General features: G+C 49.6%; 1 protein-coding gene across 3 annotated transcripts in view; it reads left to right on the top strand.

Moving 5' to 3' along the window:
• Positions 1-21,426, top strand: part of IQCA1 (IQ motif containing with AAA domain 1) — a 242,073-nt gene that overhangs the window by 200,072 nt on the left and 20,575 nt on the right. For all 3 annotated transcript variants that reach the window (XM_056533244.1, XM_056533245.1, XM_056533243.1), the window contains 4 exons: positions 1,755-1,847; positions 6,728-6,795; positions 15,178-15,260; positions 17,002-17,109. In XM_056533244.1, the coding sequence (XP_056389219.1) occupies positions 1,755-1,847; positions 6,728-6,795; positions 15,178-15,260; positions 17,002-17,109 (352 nt within the window). The remainder of the gene's footprint in view (positions 1-1,754; positions 1,848-6,727; positions 6,796-15,177; positions 15,261-17,001; positions 17,110-21,426) is intronic.

The raw sequence follows: 21,426 nt of genomic DNA, 5'->3' as shown, positions 1-21,426 counted from the left end.
GAGCACTTTTCACCCCCATATGGGGTGTTTTCTGAATCGGGAGAAATTGGGCTTCAAATTTTTAGGGGTATTTTCTGCTATTACCCTTTTTAAAAATAAAAAATTTTTGGGAAAGCAAGCATTTTAGGTAAAATTTTTTTTTTTTTTTACATTTGCAAAAGTCCTGAAACACCTGTGGGGTATTAAGGTTCACTTTATCCCATGTTACATTTCCCGAGGGGTCTAGTTTCCAAAATGGTATGCCATGTGTTTTTTTTTTGCTGTTCTGGCACCATAAGGGCTTCCTAAAGGTAACATGCCCCCCAAAAACCATTTCAGAAAAACTTACTCTCCAAAATCCCCTTGTCGCTCCTTCCCTTCTGAGCCCTCTACTGTGCCCGCCGAACACTTTACATAGACATATGAGGTATGTGCTTACTCGAGAGAAATTGGGCTACAAATACAAGTAAAAATTTTGTCCTTTTACCCCTTGTAAAAATTCAAAAATTGGGTCTACAAGAACATGTAAGTGTAAAAAATGAAGATTGTGAATTTTCTCCTTCACTTTGCTGCTATTCGTGGGAAACACCTAAAGGGTTAAACGCTGACTGAATGTCATTTTGAATACTTTGGGGGGTGTAGTTTTTATAATGGGGTCATTTATGGGGTATTTCTAATATGAAGACCCTTCAAATCCACTTCAAACCTGAACTGGTCCCTGAAAAATACTGAGTTTGAAAATTTTGTGAAAAATCGGAAAATTGCTGCTGACCGTTGAAGCCCTCTGGTGTCTTCCAAAAGTAAAAACACGTCAATTTTATGATGCAAACATAAAGTAGACATATTGTATATGTGAACCAAAAAAAAAATGTATTCGTAATATCCATTTTCCTTACAAGCAGAGAGCTTCAAAGTTAGAAAAATGCAAAATTTTCAAATTTTTCATCAAATTTACGGATTTTTCACCAAGAAAGGATACAAGTATCGACAAAAATTTACCACTATGTTAAAGTGGAATATGTCACGAAAAAACAATCTCGGAATCAGAATGATAACTAAAAGCATTCCAGAGTTATTAATGTTTAAAGTGACAGTGGTCAGATGTGCAAAAAATGCTCCGGTCCTTAAGGCCAAAATGGGCTCCGTCCTGAAGGGGTTAAAGAGGTACTCTGGTACAAAACAAATGTTTTCAATTCAACTGGTGCCATTAAGACAAACAGATTTGTAAATGACTTCTATTTAAAAATCTCAAGCCTTCCAGCTCTTAATCAGCTACTGTATGCTTCAGAGGAAGTTGTGTAGTTCTTTGCAATCTGACCCCAGTGCTCTCTGCTGCCACTTCTGTCTGTGTCAGGAACTGTCTGGAGCAGGAGAGGTTTGCTTTGGGGATTTGCTCATGCTATGAACAGTTCCTGATATGGACAGAGGTGTCAGCAGAGAGCACTGTGGTAAAACTGGAAATAACTACTCAACTTTTTCTGTAGTATACAGCAGCTGATAAGTACTGGAAGGCTTAAAGGGGTACATCTTATCCCCTATCCAAATGATAGGGAATAAGATGTGTGAGTATGGGGGTCCAGCTGCAGGGACCCCCCCGCGATCTCTGAGCCTGCACCCCACCTTTCTGAACATTAATGTCCTTATGTCTTCGAATCACTATGACAAGAACACTTGAATAACCCCCTCAAGTGTGTTATTCTCTAAAACAAAAGTGGGATAAACATGGGGAAAAAAATGACACTAAAGTTCATTTTACTTTTTACTTTCTTGCTAAGGTGGATGAGCTGATGAGACAAGAACTTCAAAACCTGAAATTGTCCGTAGACAGAGATAAAAACAAGAAGAAAAAGGGGAAGAAAGGAGGAAAGGTAAGTAAGAGGATTAGGGGTATTAGAGTTCACAGACAGGCAGCCATTTACATCATTAATTGTATATAAGAAAGCTTAATTCCATTCCATAGAGAATTATGGAGATTAAACAGAGATTATGTTTACCTGGTCTAAACAAATCCACATTGCCATGGTGAGTAAAAAGTTTAGAAGGGGCTTGACTTCTTTCTGATCCTAATCTTTTTAAGACAGACAATAAATAACAAGTCCTGTGTTGTTCATATGGTGAGAATTACAAGAATTACTAGAACTTGTCCATATGACTTATTAGTAAATTGACAGCATATGATTCTATGTTTCTATAAGCAGCAGAAATGTATAGAAAAAAGGAACAGAAATAGTGGCGCTATCTACATGCTGTTATCGTCAACAAATACAGTGAAGAAGAGTCAAGGATAGGTGTACCCTCACCCGGCAAATTTGTGCTGCAGGCACAAGTAAGGCCTCATGGTAGCCAGCATCTACAACCGAACTCCGGGTGGGGACAGTGGGTTAAACAGCAAGCAGAACGGGGGGAGAGAATTCAAATGATCCCTTAAAATGTGGATGTCAATACACCCTGTTCCAAATTATTATGCAAATTATATTTTTCTCATTTACCTAAATAATTGATGTAAATAACAGTCAGCATAATTCTCATGTTATCAACTATTAAGAGTACAATTCAAATTTTATTGAACAAACCTCCTAATGATAACAGGATTTTTTTTAAACATAAAAAAACTTACAATGCACTGTTCCAAATTATTAAAAGGGTACTCCGCCCCTAGATATCTTATCCCCTATCCAAAGGATAGGGGATAAGATGTCAGATCGCCGCGGTCCCGCTGCTAGGGACCCCCGGGATTGCTGCTGCGGCACCCCGCTGTCATTACTGCACAGAGCGAGTTCGCTCTGCACGTAATGACGGGCAGTACAGGGGCCGGAGCATCGTGACGTCGCGGCCCCACCCCTCATGACGTCACGGCCCGCCCCCCTCAATACGAGTCTATGGGAGGGGGTGTGGCGGTTGTCACGCCCCTGCCATAGACTTGTATTAAGGGGGCGGGCCGTGATGTCACGAGGGGCGGAGCCATGACGTCACGCTGCTCCGTCCCCTGTATCGCCCGTCATTACGCACAGAGCGAACTCGCTCTGTGCAGTAATGACAGCGGGGTGCTGCAGCGGCAATCCCGGGGGTCTCCAGCAGCGGGACCGCGGTGATCTGACATCTTATCCCCTATCCTTTGGATAGGGGAGAAGATGTCTAGGGGCGGAGTACCCCTTTAAGCATAGCAAGTTTCAAAACACTTTATAGGTTGTAAAGAACTGAAAATTGTCATTTGTTGTGTTTGCAACATATTTACTGAAATCAAAAGGTATTTCAATCAAACTTTTAAAAACATTGTAACTTTTTAAATATTTTAACAGGTCACATTACATTTTAACATAGGACCCCTTATTTGATAGCAGCTTCACAAGTCTTGCATCCATTGAACTTGTGAGTGTTTGGACAGTTTCTGATTGAATTTGTTTAAAATATGTCAGAATAGCCTCCCAGAGCTGCTGTTTGGATGTAAACTACCTCCCACCCTCATAGATCTTTTGCTTGAGGATGCTCGAAAGGTTCTCAATAGGATTGAGGTCAGGGCAGGATGGAGGCCACACCATGACTTTCTCCCCTTTTATCCCCATAGCAGCCATTGATGCAGAGGTCTTTGCAGCATGAGATGGTGCTCTGTCATGCATAAAGATGATTTTATTACGGAAAGCATAGTTCTTCCTTCTGTACCAGGGATGATAATGGTCAGTCAGAAACTCCACATACTTTGCAGAGGTCATATTTACACCCTCGGGGACTCTAAAGGGGCTGACCAGCTCTCTTCCCATGATTCCGGCCCAAAACATGACTCCACCATCACCTTGCTGACGTTGCAGCCTTGTTGGAACAGGGTGGCCATCCACTAACCATCCACTACTCCATCCATCTGGACCATCCAGGGTTGCACGGCACTCATCAGTGAACAGGGCTGTTTGAAAATTAGTCTTCATGTACTTTTCTGCCCAATGCAGCTGTTTCTGCTTGTGAGCATTTGTTAGTGGTGGCCGAATAGAAGATTTATGCACAGTTGCAAGCCTCTGGAGGACTCTACACCTTCATGTCCATGGGACTCCAGAGGCACCAGCAGCATATAATATCTGTTTGCTGCTATGTAATGTATTTTAGCAGCTGCTCTCTTGATCCAATACATGGATCTGGCAGAAATTTTCCTCAATGTGCCTTTATCTGCACAAACCCGTCTGTGCTCTGAATCAACCACAAATCTCTTAATAGTGTAATGATCACGCTTAAAGGGGTACTCCACCCCTAGACATCTTATCCCCTATCCAAAGGATAGGGGATAAGATGTCTGATCGTGGGGGTCCCGCCGCTGTGGACCCCCGCAATATAGCATGCAGCACCCAGCTGTATCGGCTTCCGGCAGCACTGGAGGTTCTGGCTCCCGACCACGGGAACGGAAGATCGTGACGTCAAGCCCTGCCCCCTCAATGCAAGTCTATGGGAGGGGGCATGACAGCTGTCACGCCCCCTCCCATAGGCTTGCATTAAGGGGTCAGAGCGTGACATCACACGGGGCAGAGCCATGACGTCACAATGCTCCGGTCCCGTGATCGACAGTAATCAGACCCGGAGAGAACACGCTCTGGGGACTGATTGTAACGGGGTGCTGCGTGCAAGATCACGGGGGTTCCCAGCGGCGGGACCCCCGCAATCAAGCATCTTATCCCCTATCCTTTGGATAGGGGATAAGATGTCTAAGCGCCGGAGTACCCCTTTAAGTTTTCGTGAAATATCTAATGTTTTCTTACCTCGTCCAAGGCATTGAACTATTTTACTCTTTTCAGCAACAGAGAGATCCTTTTTCTTTCCCATATTGCTTGGAAATGGTGCTCTGCTTAATAATGTGGAACACCCACATTTAGTAGTTTTTCCTTAAATTGGGCTCATCTGGCAATCTAATTATCACAGGTGTCCAAGATTGTTTTCAGTGATCAAAAGAGCCCTGAGACACAATGCCATCCATGAGTTTAACTGAAAAACAAAATACCGTATATACTCGAGTATAAGCCGACCCGAGTATAAGCCGAGACCCCTAATTTCAACCCAAAATCCCAGGAAAAGTTATTGACTCGAGTATAAGCCTAGGGTGGGAAATACATCATCCCCCCTGTCATCATCCAGGCCCGTCATTAACATCCTCATCATCATCACAGCCTGTCATCATCCAGACCCTCATCATCATCCCCTTGTCATCATCCCACACATCCCCCCTTCATCATCCCCTTGTCATCATCCCCACCCCCCTTCATCATCCCCTTGTCATCATCCCCACCCCCCTTCATCATCCCCTTGTAATCACCCCACACCCCCCTTCATCATCCCCTTGTCATCATCCCACACCCCCCCTCATCATCCTCTTGTCATCATCCCCACCCCCCTTCATCATCCCACCCCCCCTTCATCATCCCACCCCCCCCTTCATCATCCTCTTGTCATCATCCCACACCCCCCCTTCATCATCCTCTTCTCATCTTCCGCCCTCAGTGGTCTTCAACCTGCGGACCTCCAGAAGTTTCAAAACCACAACTCCCAGCAAGCCCGGGCAGCCATCGGCTGTCCGGGGTTGCTGGGAGTTGTAGTTTTTAAACCTCCGGAGGTCCGCAGGTTGAAGACCACTGCGGCCTTCGACATCATCCAGCCCCCTCTCACCCCCCTTTAGTTCTGTACAGTACTCACCTCCGCTCGGCACTGGTCCGGTGCTGCAGGACTGTTCGGTGCTGCAGGACTGTCCGGAGAGGAGGTGGTCCGGTGGGATAGTGGTTCCGGGCTGCTATCTTCACTGGGGGCGCCTCTTCTCCGCGCTTCGGGCCCAGAATAGAGGCGTTGCCTTGACGATGACGCAGAAGTACGTTGGCAATGAACGTACCTCTGCGTCGTTGTCAAGGCAACGTGACTATTCTGGGGCCGGGCCCGAAGCGCTTAGAAGAGGCCTCCCCGGTGAAGATAGCAGCCCGGAACCACTATCCCACCGGACCACCTCCTCTCCGGACAGTCCTGCAGCACCGGACCAGCGCCGAGCGGAGGTGAGTACTGTACAGAACTAAAGGGGGTGAGAGGGGGCTGGATGATGTCGAAGGCCGCAGTGGTCTTCAACCTGCGGACCTCCGGAGGTTTCAAAACTACAACTCCCAGCAAGCCCGGACAGCCGATGGCTGCCCGGGCTTGCTGGGAGTTGTAGTTTTGAAACCTCTGGAGGTCCGCAGGTTGAAGACCACTGCGGGTGGAGAGTTCACTCGAGTATAAGCCGAGGGGGGTGTTTTCAGCACGAAAAATCGTGCTGAAAAACTCTGCTTATACTCATGTATATACAGTATTTAATCTTTGTGACAAGAGAATTGTGGCAAATAGAATTTTCATAATAATTTGGAACAGGGTGTAGTGATGCCAGAGGGATGTTGGAATGACTGAAAAGAGAATTTAGGGTATAGGTAAAAAATTTATTTGTATTGGATTATCAAATGAAAATCCAATACATATTTTGTTTTTAATCAATACCCTAAGGCTTCTTGTCGGTGAGTCCTCTTGTTGGTCCTTCCGTATTCTGTATGGCAATTGTGTACTGCAGTGATGCCCAACCAATTCAGTGTTTCCTAACCAGCGTAACTCTAGTTGTTGCAAAACTACAACTTCCAGCATGCCCGGGTATGCTGGAAGTTGTAGTTTTGCAACAGCTGGAGGCACACTAGTTGGGAAACACCGATGTAATGCATAAGTAATGGCTGTATATCTTAACAAAGTAAATGTCTTAAAACTTTAGAAAAAGAAAAAAGGGAAGAAAAGCGGAAAGAGAAAGAAAAAGAAGGAAAAGGATTTAACACCAGACAGGTATGCACATAAGTATATTTCAGCCTAATAACCACAAGACAAGACCCCAGCGCAGAAATTTAGCTAGCGAAGGGGGGAGGGCAGTTTCTCCAGGTCCACCTACATGTTAGTGCCCCCTTACTTGAACAAAACAAAACAAAAAATGCTTTTTGCACTTCTTTCAACTACATCTGTGTCCTCAGGATGCAGATGTAGTTAAATACTATGGCACAAAAGGAGCCACCATCTACCTGCCCCACAATTGTAGGCTGCAGACACTTCAGACCTTTTACCGCAAGATTAACCACAGGCCAACGCAATGCAGTGACATTATTGCAACCACCTCCACTGTGCCTCCTACAGTACAGGCCATAGGTCACAGGAGGCCCTGTGGGCAGCACTTCAAAGGAGTGAGGGTTGAGTGAGAATTCATTTTGAGGGCTAAGTGACATTTTTTTATTGTTATTATTATTATAATTTTTTTTTTATTCAGGGACACATGATCAACACATCAATTGTGTGGGGAGATTATCAATGTGAACAATAATGTTGTGGGACACTATGTGAAAAGGGCACTAAGGGGGCACTTTTTCTGTTTGGGGACATTATGGGGCCACTATTATTTGTAGAAGTGTACTATGGTGGCACTTTTCTGTGTAGTGGTAACGAGGAGGCATAATTACTTTGAGTAAGGGACTAAGGGGTCACTATTGCTGTTTACGGGCAATAAGGGGGCACTATTATTGTGTTGGGGAAGTAAGGGGGCACTATTAGTTTGTATAAACAGTAAGAGCACTATTACTGTGAGGAGGGTACTATGAGAGCACTTGGACACTTTTTCTGTGTGAGACACTATTACTGGGAGGAAGGCACAAAGGGGCACTATTACTGTTACAGTGTAGGGCGCAAGTCAGGGCACTATTATTGTGTAGGACATTTGGGGCACTCTGTTTTTTGGATGAAAACTTTAGTTTTCCGGTGTAATGAAGAAAACTGTGTCCCTGTAGTGGAATATGATCCTCCCCAAAAGGACACAGTTTTCTGCTTTACAGCCCGCTCCCTCTCACTCCGCATCCCTGCTACCCTCTCCCATGACTAGGGGATATTATAGCTGCTATGACCCCCACCAGATCATCTATCATTTAACACCTTTAACTTAATTTTAGCTTATTCCCTCCCATAAATGACATAAGACATGTGTTGGTTAAACAAAGGCCACAGCAGCCCATTTATTAAATAACATAAATAATCAATTACAACATTGTAAACCGATGTATGAACGTCATACATAACAATATAACCTGTCCTAACATTAGGATGTCTATTAGCGCAGGAGAAGAACCTGAGGGGCACCGTTACCAGACCACAGGTGATGGGATCTTCACTTGCTCCTAGCCGTAGCTCACCTGCACAGGAGCACCATTTTGTGAAGCCCACCAACCTGAATTCCACCTTCTGGCTGGGAACCGCTCCCAGCCCACCTCCACACCATCCAACATACCATGCCCATCCACTGGTGCCTCCCCAGATTCCTCTCCTGACCCCGCCACTGTGACAAAATTAAGGGCGGGCGGGCGGGACACTTCTTCAGCCACGCAGATTGTGACCCCCGTACCAATGCCCTCTCCTATATACCCTCCTTAACTCCTCCCTACTCCCTCACTAAAAGCCCGCGCTTCCCTAGCTCCCTCCTCTAAACTCCTCACATTTAACCCCTACCTTCCCGCACAATACCCCTGTCATGGGGCCCCTCCGTTCCCATTCTGTCCCCTCCAGGGCTTTCTTGACTAGGGGATATTATAGCTGCTAAGACCCCCACCAGATCATCTATCATTTAACACCTTTAACTTAATTTTAGCTTATTCCCTCCCATAAATGACATAAGACATGTGTTGGTTAAACAAAGGCCACAGCAGCCCATTTATTAAATAACATAAATAATCAATTACAACATTGTAAACCGATGTATGAACGTCATACATAACAATATAACCTGTCCTAACATTAGGATGTCTATTAGCGCAGGAGAAGAACCTGAGGGGCACCGTTAGCAGACCACAGGTGATGGGATCTTCACTTGCTCCTAGCCGTAGCTCACCTGCACAGGAGCACCATTTTGTGAAGCCCACCAACCTGAATTCCACCTTCTGGCTGGGAACCGCTCCCAGCCCACCTCCACACCATCCAACATACCATGCCCATCCACTGGTGCCTCCCCAGATTCCTCTCCTGACCCCGCCACAACGGGGACAAGTGACCCCTTACTTGTCCCCGTTCCTCCACAGCCTCAATGCCCTCTCCACCGTCTCCTTCAACTCAAGAAGCCACAAATCCATACCCATCCCATTAAGATGAATACCATCCGAGGCCACAAAATCCGCACCCCCATCCTCCAAATCCCGGTGTCGCGCCACCAAACCACCATTCCTGGCCACGAACTTACTCACCGCCTTATTCACCTTAATCCTCGCCTTGTTGATTGCTACCACCGACCGAGCCTGCCTCCATTTCTGCCTGGCAACCATCTCGGACCACACCAGGACCAAATCCGGGAAAGAGGACCACAAACGCAACAGGTCCAGTTTAATGTCCCTGATCAAATCCCGAGATCTGCGCACACCCAAATCATTCCCACCTAAATGGACCACCAATATATCTGGGGACCGGTCCAGCTGAACAAAGAACTGGACCCTGGACAACAGTTCTGACCACCTCATGCCCCCCTTTCCCAACCAGCGAACCTGGGCCACCGAACCGTCCAATCCCAACTGTCTGCCCGCCGGCCGAACCCCTGCCCTCACTGCCCCTCGCGTCACATACGAATGGCCGACAATCCAGACAAGCCCAGCCGCTCCACCTGAAACGACAAAAGAAAAGAATACAGTACAACCCACAGGCGCAAACACACGCACATCACAACAAATGAGGACGAACGTACAGCCTATACCTCTCAGATTCCCACCTCCCAATCTGCTTAACCATTTCCGGTCCCAGGCCCCACCGAGACGCCTCGGTCGCCGCACCTATCCGGAAGGAATGAGAACTGTAGTCCTCTGCCACGAATCCCGCCGCGCGCAAACACTTACGGAAAACCCCCACAAACTGAAAACGAGACAGAAAACCCCCGTCAGCATGGACCAGCAACGGACCCACAATCCCCACCCGCAAAGCCAAAAACGCGGAGTAACAAGCCACCGGGCACATCTCCGAACTCCCCAGGCGCGCCAAACGCACCACCGCCCCCCGACCCAACTGATCCGTCTTTGACCGCCGAACACGGCACTGCAAAACCCCCTCCACCAAAACCACATCCGAAAAAAGAAGCCCCCCGGCCCGACAACGACTAGGAGACACCAACTCCGATATACGAAAAGCCCCAAAAAACGCCAACGCAAAAGCCAAACGGAACAAACATAGCTCATATACCGAAAAACACACCCCAGCCAATAAAGAACCCAAGCGCAACAACAACGAAAATGTCACCGGTTTGCGCAAATCCCTAGAACTAGCCCCCTTACGAAACCCCCGCACCGCCTGCCGCACCAAAAAAGACTTCGTCCCATCCGGCACTCCCCGGACCTTGAACCAAAAGGCCAGAGCCGCCATCCGGCGACCCAGACCCGACGGGGACACCCGCTCACAAAAAGCCCTGCCCACATAAAATAAAAGAGCCGCCTCCCATTCCGAAGGGGCGCCCGTAATGGAAAGCTGCCTAAGCAATAACTCCCAATCTGCCCACCACCGACTATAAGACTCCCACGTTGACCTGGTCACAGACCGTCCCACAAGGCCCATCGCCACAGCTAAACCAGCCTCCACAGCCACTCCGGACAAGGGATCCCCTGCTCCTCGGCCTCCGGTGCCAACTCCCGAAATCGGTCCCACTGCAAACGAGAGAGAGCATCAGCGACTGAGTTAACCACCCCCGGCACATGCAAAGCGACAACATGCGAATTAAGCTCCAAACCCCGCAGCACCAGGTGACGCAGTAGCGTAACAACCGGCGGAGAATTCGCCGTCTGATTATTGATAGCCTGTACCACCCCCATGTTATCGCAATGAAAGCAGACCCTCCTATTGCGAAACAAGTCCCCCCACACCTCCAGCGCCACCACAATCGGAAACAATTCAAGCAAAGCCAAGTTCCGCGTCAAACCCGCCACCCGCCAGACCTCCGGCCACTGACCCACACACCATTGACCCTGCAAATAGGCCTCAAAACCACAACCGCCCGCCGCGTCGGTAAACAACTCCAAATCCCAATTAGAAACCGGGCAACCCATCACCACTGACCGACCGTTGTACCTGCCCAAAAAATCCTGCCAAACCCGCAAGTCCGCCCTCAAGTCTGCCGACAACCTGACATAGTGGGTAGGCCGCGAAACCCCCGCGGTAGCCGCCGCAAGCCGCCGGCAAAAAACCCTCCCCATAGGCATGATCCTGCAGGCGAAATTGAGACGACCCAGTAGTGACTGGACCTCCCGCAATTGCAATTTCTTAACCCTGCATGCCCTATTGACCTCCTCTTTCAGCTCACTCAGCTTCTCATCCGGCAACCGACACTCCATCGCCACGGTATCAATAACGATCCCCAGAAACTTAACCGCCGTAGACGGGCCCTCCGTCTTGTCCGGCGCCAACGGGACGCCAAACCACGTTGCGACCCGCTCCATCTCCTGCAACAGCACCGCACAAACCCGAGACCCGGCCGGTCCCAAAAAAAGAAAGTCAACCAAGTAGTGCAACACCGAGTCCAACTGGGACTCCCGCCGCACCACCCATTCTAAAAACGAACTAAACTTTTCAAAAAATGCACACGAGATAGAACAACCCATGGGCAAACAAAGGTCAACGAAAAAACTATCACCTAAGCAACAACCCAACAAGTAAAAACTGTCAGGATGAACAGGCAGCAGGCGAAAAGCTGCCTCTATGTCAGTTTTCGCCAATAAAGCCCCCTGCCCAAAACGCCGCACCCACACCAACGCAGCGTCGAAAGAAGTGTACGACACCGCACACAAAACCGGGTCAATGCCGTCATTCACCGATCCCCCTTCAGGGTGGGAGAGATGGTGAATGAGGCGAAACTTGCCAGGCTCTTTTTTGGGCACTAGGCCCAAAGGCGACACCCGCAATCCCTCAATAGGAGAGCCAGCAAAAGGACCAGCCATCCTCCCCAGATCCACCTCGCGCAAAAGCTTTTCTTCCACCAGCTCCGGACGGGCCCGTGCCGAAACCAAATTCCGCACCTGCCCCCCCGAACCCGCCGACCCGGAAAAGGGGATCCGAAAACCCTCCGCAAAACCCAAGCGCAACAGCTCCGCCGCCTCCCTATTTGGGTAAAGCGCGAGGAAAGGCAACATCCTTTCCACCCGCACCGGCGTCACCCCTCTTCTGGTCAGCCTCTCCCGGCTTACCCTTCCCCCGCCGGAAACAGCGTGACAAACCGTGTCCCCCACCCCCGCAACCGGAACATTCGTGCTTGAACCGGCAATCCGCCCCGAACTTGCAGCTCCCTTCGTTGAACTGCCAACAAACCCCACGCCTGGCCCCCCCTGACCGCCCTGACCCCAAACCCGAACCCCCGACACCGTCCCGAAAGGACTGCGGCCCGGTCCCGCTACGAGGAGCTGCCATCAGCCGCATCCACAAACCGATATCCTTATGCTCCCAACGCAGATCCGGACGCACCGCCATGCGTTGCCGGAACTGCTCGTCGTACCGAAGCCACGCCGAGCCCCCATAAATCCGATATGCCTCCCCCACCGCATCCATGTAGCAGAAGAGACCGGAGCAGGACTCCGGCGCCCTCTCACCCACCACGCTAGCCAAAATGGCGAAGGCCTGAAGCCAATTGGAGAACGTCCGCGGTATCAGCCGATACCGCCGACGCTCTTCCTCCTCCACCTTTTCCAACCGCTTAGACTCGTCCGGCCGGACCCTGTCCAAGTTGAACTTATCCAGCGGCAGGAGCGAAAAAATGTCGACATACTCCCGCTTCCAAATTTTTTCCCGGACTTCCGCCTTGAGATGAGCGCCCAATGGGCCCTCAAAACAAACATAAATCTCCCCCCTAGCCGCATCCGCAAGTCGAACCCCTCCCCCAGAGCCCGACGCCGCCACCACCGGGGCCCCTACCGACGAGCCCAACCCAGTCCCCCCAACCGGTCCTGACACCCCAACACCCCCCCCAGCCTGCTGCACCCCCCCAGCCCCCCAAACAGGTACCGGAGACACCTGGGACCCCCCCGCCCCCAGACCACTCCCCCGCAGTAAAGCATGCAAGCCATTAAAAAACAATTGTAAATCGCCCACCCCCCCCCCCCCCCCCCAAAACCCCCCAGACTGGAGACAGTGGTAGACTCACCCGACCTCACCGGCTCGGAACCCGGAGGGGAGCAGGGGACAAGACAGCGGGTCCAGGGTCTCAGTAGATTCTCCAGCCAGCAGCAGCAGATCATCCTCACTGACCTCACTGAGAGCAGCCTCGATCTCGTCTCCTCCCAGAAGCACCGCCCCCCTGCCAGCAGCAGCAGCAGGGGACACCGCAGAACCAGCCCTCCTGCTCCCCCTGGAAGAGGAAGCAGAGGGCGCAACATGAATCACGGCCCGGGTAGCAACCAGGCCTGCAGGAGACTGCCCCCCCGACTGAGGGGCAGAGGAAACAGCAGCTCCGGATCTCCGCCAGGCCCGCCCTCCAGAGCGGGCCGCACCACGCGCCGGTCCCTCACCGAAGCCCAGGGGCGCGCCGACAGCACGCCCCGCACCGCTCCTCACAACAGGCCGACCGAGGGGTGCCTGACCGGACCGCCCCCCGCCCGACGCTCCGGACCCACGGCAGGAAGCGGCCGGAGAAGGACTCACCCGTCGGCGCCTGGGAATAGGGGAAGCTGCCGGTGACAGGCGCTCCGGCGGGCGAGAGCGCCGACCGCTAGAACGGGGCCCGGACTCCCCCGCCGAAAGCACCGGAGAGGCGGTGAGGGATGGGAGCGCGTCCTCCAGCCACTGGGAGCCGCACCGGAGGACCTCATCCCGCACGCGCCGCAGAATCGCCTCCATGTCTGCCATGGCACAGGTAGGGACACTTCTTCAGCCACGCAGATTGTGACCCCCGTACCAATGCCCTCTCCTATATACCCTCCTTAACTCCTCCCTACTCCCTCACTAAAAGCCCGCGCTTCCCTAGCTCCCTCCTCTAAACTCCTCACATTTAACCCCTACCTTCCCGCATAATACCCCTGTCATGGGGCCCCTCCGTTCCCATTCTGTCCCCTCCAGGGCTTTCTGGAGGACAGGGACACAGTTTCTCAGCACATCTCCGCACCACAGAATGGGGATTACAGAAAGAGGAGCACTCCACAGCCTTTCTCCCAACTGTGCCGCACATCTACCACCCCCTCCACCCCTTCCTTGCTATCTGTTGCAAGACTACAACCCCCACAGCATGCCCATACAATGAGGACATGCTAAGGGTTGTAATCTTGCAACAGCTAGCGGACGGATGGTGGATGTGCGGCACTGGAGGATGGGAGAAAGGCAGATGTGCTGAGAGACTGTGTCCCCATCCCCGTGAGAGAGTGTAGCGGGGATGGAGTGAAAGGGAGCGGGCTGTAAAGCAGAAAGTTGTGTCCTTCTGTGGAGGGTCACACTCCGCTACAGGGACACCGTTTTCTGTTGTCCGAGCATGCCGGGAGTCATAGTTTTGAAACAGCTGGAGGCACTCTGGTTGGGAAACACTGCTCTAGAGGGTGGCGAAAAACTGGAGTGTAGTGATCAGGGGGTGTAAAAAGGGGTCCACTTGTTGTCAAACATTTACCATGTAAACTGTGAATAGGTGATTAATCCAGTTTAGGGAAAACCCCTTTAAAAGAAATTTCACCTCAGGATGCGTTCACACTGAGGAACGCACGCTGAATCTCCGCTTGCGGAATTCAGCGAGCAGAGATTCAGCCTGGCAGCCGCCAGCGGTGGTGGGACTGCGCGGAACTGCGACATTACTATTGACGGCTATGCAGTGCTCGCGGAATTCCGCTCAAAGAATGAACATGTTCTTTCTCTGAGCAGAACAATTTCAGCGGCGGAATTGTCTGCCGCTGAAATTGCTCAGTGTTAACGGGTCTTGCGGAAGACCCATTCACACTGATGTTAAAGTTCACCGCGTGTAAATCCGATCGCGGAACTCCGCTCACGGAATTCAGTGGGAATTACGTAGTGTGAACGGACGCTAAAACTGAAATTGGCATTCTTGATGAAGTTTGGAATGATGTTCTCACTGGACATTTTTTTTGCAGCTGTGAGCAGTAAAAAATTTTACTACTAAAGTGGTAAAGTCTTTTATCACTTAGTACGTTGTGTCATAAATATTTATATCCATCGTGTTACACTGTGTTGTTCTATCTACAGAACCATAGACTCTCTATATGAGGAGCTGGTCACAGAAGGTCTTCTCATCAAACCAAAGCCTGTGAAACTCTCCGATTTTATGGGTAAGATACTGTTTTGCAGCCAGCAATACTCCTTTGTGGCCTTACTGGAAATGGCATAGCAAATTTTATTATCAGAATAATATTTCAAAAGGCTCTGTTCTCAGAGGAACCATTTCAATTCACTAAGGGGAAACTCTGGCAATACAGTGACCCCCCCCCCGACCTACGATGGCCCCGACATACGATCATTTCAACATACGATGGCCTCTCAGAGAAGGCAGCATCAACATACGATGCTTTTGTATGTCGGGGCCATCGCATAAACGGCCATCGCATAGACTGCTTCAGCTGCCACCGGATAGCCGTTTACGGTGCCCCGTGTTGTCCGCTGATGATCACTTACCTGTCCTCGGGGCTCCGGCGCGTCCTCTTCGGGATCCCCTGCATCGCCGCCGCTCTCCATCATCGTCATCACGTCGCCGTGCACGCCGTCTCGTCATCCAATAGGAGCGGCATGCGTAGCGACGTGATGGCGGCGACGGAGAGCGAGGATGCCGGGGAAGCAGAGGCCTTGCCAGAGCGGCGGGGACACCCCGGGGACGCGGCGACAGCGATGGACGGCAACATCCCGGGCAGCGGTGATGGTCCGGAGCGGCTGAGACATGTGAGTATAACTTCCTATACCAGTGGTCTTTAACCTGCGTACCCCCAGATGTTGCAAAACTACAACTCCCAGCATGCCCGGACAGCCGTTGGCTGTCCGGGCATGGTGGGTGTTGTAGTTTTGCAACATCTGGAGGTCCGCAGGTTGAAGACCACTGTCCTATACTTTACATTGCACTGATCCCTCAACGTACGATGGTTTCAACAAACCATGGTCCGTTTGGAACAGATTACCATCGTATGTTGAGGGACCACTGTACTGGTCCAGATATACGAAACAGAAAGCCGCCACTTTTTATATAGTTTTTTGTTCTGCTTTTTTTCTGTGTTTTGTGTTTTCCAACAGGTTTATCAATTATTTCTGTCAGGTTTTTCCAGATTTTGCACTAAGATTGACAAAGCCTCTCAGAAACCCTAAAACGGGCTGTGCCCTGTTTTCTCACATGTCCTGAGATATTTACTAAGGGTTTTCCCACAGTTTTTGGTGCAAATTGTCTCATAATAGCACACCACATGGAGTTTACATTTTTCTGACAAACTTTTAATTAGTCTTTTTAACATTAATGGCATTATTGGTGCAGTTAGGCCCAAAATAGCACATACTGGCAGAAGTTGGCACATAGATTTACATGTGAACAACCAACTAAATAGACTAAGCGGAAATCAGAGGATAAAAAAAACTAGCGGGGTGAGAAAGAAAACCCTAATGTGATATGATTTTTAAAAACACGACAATTTCAGTAAATCTCAGCCATTGCTTTTAGAGATGAGCGAACTTACAGTAAATTCGATTTGTCACGAACTTCTCGGCTCGGCAGTTGATGCCTTTTCCTGCATAAATGAGTTCAGCTTTCAGGTGCTCCAATGGGCTGGAAAAGGTGGATACAGTCCTAGGAGACTCTTTCCTAGGAATGTATCCACCTTTTCCAGCCCACCGGAGCACCTGAAAGCTGAACTAATTTACGCTGGATAAGTCATCAACTGCCGAGCCAAGAAGTTTGTGACGAATCGAATTTACTGTAAGTTCGCTCATCTCTGCTTTAAATGTACCCCTTCCTCATTGAATACCATAATGATTGATTTGTGAATATTATATAGTGTACAGTGTTATTAACTAAACTCACGTGTTTGTTTCCAGGTGAATATAGTTATTTAGGCACTACCTTGCGCCAGGCTGACATAGAACCAATGCCATCGCTTAGCGACGTCAAACAGCTTCTTGTCCTGTATGGAGTCCTGCCATTAGGTGAGCAAAAGATGGCCTGAATGTTTTCTAATACTGTGTTAAGCTTTACAGACATGCGCACAGTGCATTGACTATAGTCTGCAATCTAATTTAGGCTGCACTGGCACCGAAATCAACACAACCTATTGGCTCCAGTCTGCAATGGCAAGTAGCATCACACCCTAACGCATAGCAGAAATTGCTGTGTATAACAATCTCATATAAAACACATGAATTTGAAACAGTTACTGTCATACAAATATGGCTTGTCACACAAATATGTCAAAAGGGCATTTCTTTCCCTGGTTCTCTGTTAACTCATTGCAGGAAACAGGCTCCAGAGTAAGTCTATGGAGCCAGGGAGAGAAGTGCACAGCCACGCACTTCTCCTGGCTATACCTAGAGATCAGTCAAGGTCATGGCAATGAGGCCCTGACCGATCAAAGTGCACAGCCACAGCCCAGCTTCTCCATGCAGCTATATCTGTCATCAGATAATCATTGGATGTCGTATATCTGGATTTTTCCAAAGCATTTGATATGGTGCCACTGATACGGGGTCAGTTTGGGTCCTGTTCTATTGAATATATTCATTAATGACCTATTACCTATTATAAATCCTTATTGCAGCACATTCAGAATGTAATATGATCCATATAACAATCCCACAGGGACAGCATGGACAGGTTTATGGTGCTTCCAACAAAGCTACCTATGAGATAAACCTGTAGACATGCCTTAAAGGGGTACTCTGCCCTTAGACGTCTTATCTCCTATCAAAAGGATAGGGGATAAAATGTCAGATCGTGGGGGTCCCGCCACTGGGGACCCCCGGGATCTCGGCTGCAGGACCCACCTGTTGCGGCTTCCGGCAGCGCTGGTGGCTCTCATCCTAACGCCTCCGGACCACGGTGACGTGAGATCATGATGTCATGACTCCACCCCCGTGTTATGTCACGCCCCACCCCCTCAATGCAAGTCTATGGGAGGGGGCGTGACAGTCGTCATGCCCCCTCCCATAGACTTGCATTGAGGGGGCGGGGTGTGATGTCACACGGGGGCGGAGTCATGCTGTCACGATCTCACGTCACCGTGGTCAGGAGCCAAAGCCTCCAGCGTTTCTGGAAGCTGCAACAGGTGGGTCCTGCAGCCGAGATCGCGGGGGTCCCGCCGCTGAACCCCTTTGGATAGGGGATAAGATGTCTAGGGGCGGAGTACCCCTTTAAACATACCCTGTGCCAGGCAGTGTCAGCTAGGCCTAAAAGCATTGCCTTAGGTGCAGTGGGGGCGCTAATAATAACAGGCTCCTGTGTAAGAACTATGATGTCACAGAAACTAACAGCTGTTCAGCTGACTGAAGCCCACTTGTGATGTCACCACAAAATACTTGAACAGCTTACCTGACATAAAGACATTAATGTATCTAAGTAGAGGTGTGATGAATAGCTGGCACCACTCTAGTATATAGGACGCTGTCAGAGACGTGGCTTGTAGCTTCAGGGCCCTGATGCAAAATCTGCAACAAGGCCCCACATGCCAATTATTGTACTGCTCTCTTATGGGGCAGATGTGCTTTGGACCCCCTTAGGCACCAGGGCCCCGGTACGACTGCTACCTCTGCTACCTCTATAGCTACGCCCCTGGTTGCTCTTCAGACTGGCTGCAGGAGCGCGTTACACAGATTAAGATATGGGTGTTGCTCAGTGAAGAAAGGCAGTGCAAATAAATCTTCAGAATAATAGACAAAGTTCATGGCACTTACCCTCTGTGTATCCTTAAAATGTCGTTATTCAAGACGTACAAAAAATAAACATAGTACAGGACGTTACAGATCAGGCAAATGCCCAAAGATTGAACTGGAGTTACAGCTGTTTCATGTTTTTCATGATTTTTGTTTTAAGGATACACAGAGAGTGAGTGCCATTACCTTTGTTTATGAATATAAAGATAAAGAAATTTATGATCCACAACTCCGAAAACATAGTTGTGATGTCACACCAGTGTGTATGTGAGCCACCAACTGTCTGGGCATTCTGGGAGTTGTAGTTATGCAACATCTGAAGGGCTGCAGTTTGTAGACCACTAATCAATAGACTGTTAAGTGACAGAAATACTATATATATATACACGACCTGCAGGGGGAAAAGAAGTCCTGGGAAAAGAAAGTGTGGGAACTCACCCAAGATTTCCACTTGGGGCTGGTCCTGAAGGACTCCACTTGGGGCTCGTCCTGCAGGAGCCCTGCAGACCTCCTGCAGTGGAAAAAGTGCAGGAACTTTGTTCCCATGCATTCGTGCAGGACTTGACCCCTGCCTACCTGACATGCAAGGATTATGTACAGGTTTGCTCCATGTAGTGTGTACAGTGACCTATTAAATGTATAAAACATAAACTCAACAACAAATTATTCCGATCAGGGTGGTAGAGAACAGTAGCCATAATGTTGTACATGTATTGATTGTTATCCCAGTACGGAGTTATTGTTCTAAACCTCGTAGTATGCAGCATTTCCTGGTTCTCAGCTGTCTTGCTTTTGTGTTCACAAATGTTCAGTGATGTTATATTGTGCCATATTTTTTAATAATAGACTTGTTTGCAGATGTGTGCGCCTGCACAATACAATGGCTGGCAGCTAGACTGTTTGCCAGGTCTCAGGAAGAATATAGTCTTTGAAAGACGTATCAACAATTTAAATTACAGAGTTCAAAAATCTTGATGTTTTCCTTCCGAATTCACCAGCTAGGCCAAGACTTACATGAGATACTTAAAGGGGTACTCCGCCCCTAGATATCTTATCCCCTATCGAAAAGATAGGGGATAAGATGTCAGACCGTGGGGGTCCCGCCGCTGGGGCCTCCCGGGATATCGGCTGCAGGACCCACCTGTTGCAGCTTCCGGCAGCGCTGGAGGCTCTCATCCTAACGCCTCCCGACCACAATGACGTGAGATCGTGATGTCATGATTCCACCCCTGTGTGACATCACGCCCCGCCCCCTCAATGCAAGTCTATAGGAGGGGGCATGACGGCTGTCACGTCCCCTCCCATAGACTTGCATTGAGGGGCGGGGCGTGACGTCACACGCGGGCGGAGTCGTGACGTCACGAACTCGCGGCACCGTGGTCGGGAGCCGAAGCCTTCAGCGTTTCCGGAAGCCGCAACAGGTGGGTCCTGCAGCCGAGATCCTGGGGGTCCCCAGCGGCGGGACCCCAGCGATCTGACATTCTTATCCCCTATCCTTTGGATAGGGAATAAGATGTCTAGGGGCGGAGTACCCCTTTGACCTGTTCAGGACGTAGGGCGTATGCATACGCCCTGCATCCCGAGTCCTTAAGGACGTAGGGCGTATGCATACGCCCGTGGGAAATCCGGTCCCCGCCGCTAGCCAGTTGGGGACCAGACTGGGATGCCTGCTGAAATCATTCAACAGACATCCCGCCACATCGCCGAGGGGGATCCTGAGACCCCCCCCCCCCTTGTCCGCGATCGCAGAAAATCGCATGTCGATTCAGACATGTGATTTTCTGCTATTCCGGGCTGATCGGGTCTCTGGTGACCCGATCGTCCGGAAAATAAGGATGATCGGAGCTGTCAGTGACAGCCCCGATCATCCCCTGCCATTAGTCAGAAATGAATGCTGACCAATGGCAGCGCAGGACAGGGGGTTGCCATGGAAACCCCCCGCTCTGCCCACCCCTGGATGTTGGGCAGAACGGGGGGAGAAGATGGCAGCGGGTACCTGACCAGAAGATGCGGCGGGGACCGGCGATCATCGGTGGAGACAGCGTAGACTAGCGGTGCAGGTAGGGAAGCGACCGTGGGGGGTGGGGGGGGAGGAAGGGGGCAGTAAAGCGATCTTTACTGCTACCCTTCTAGTGGTTGCCAAACTGCAACTCCCAGCATGCCTAGACTAACCAGGCATGCTGGGAGTTGTAGTTCTGTAACATCTGTCCCTTCAGATTTTGCAATTTTCATGAACATTTTTTAATTGCTGTAATACTTTGAATCCCTCAAATTTTTTCAAAAAGTTAAAATATGTCCATTTTATGATGCCAACATAAAGTAGACATATTGGCCCACATTTATCATTGCCGTGCAAGTTAAGCATTTTTTTACACCTTTTTTTTGTGTGTGCTGATAATGTGTAGGAGCACCAAATTTATTAAAAGTTAAAAGAGCTTTGATAAATTTTGTGCAGGTTCACATTTTCTAAAATTTCTGTCTACACATAGACCAAAAAGCTACACCATGTCTGGGCTGGTTTAGTTTTAGAGACTTTTCAATGGCTTTGCGCCTTTTTTTGCTCCTTTTTACAAAAAGCCGCAATGATAAATCCCTTTA

This window comes from Hyla sarda, chromosome 8 (assembly GCF_029499605.1).
Source record: "Hyla sarda isolate aHylSar1 chromosome 8, aHylSar1.hap1, whole genome shotgun sequence".
Classification (NCBI taxonomy): Eukaryota; Metazoa; Chordata; class Amphibia; order Anura; family Hylidae; genus Hyla; species Hyla sarda.
The sequence above is the reverse complement of the archived record's forward strand: the minus strand, read 5'-3'. Positions and strand labels throughout refer to the sequence as shown.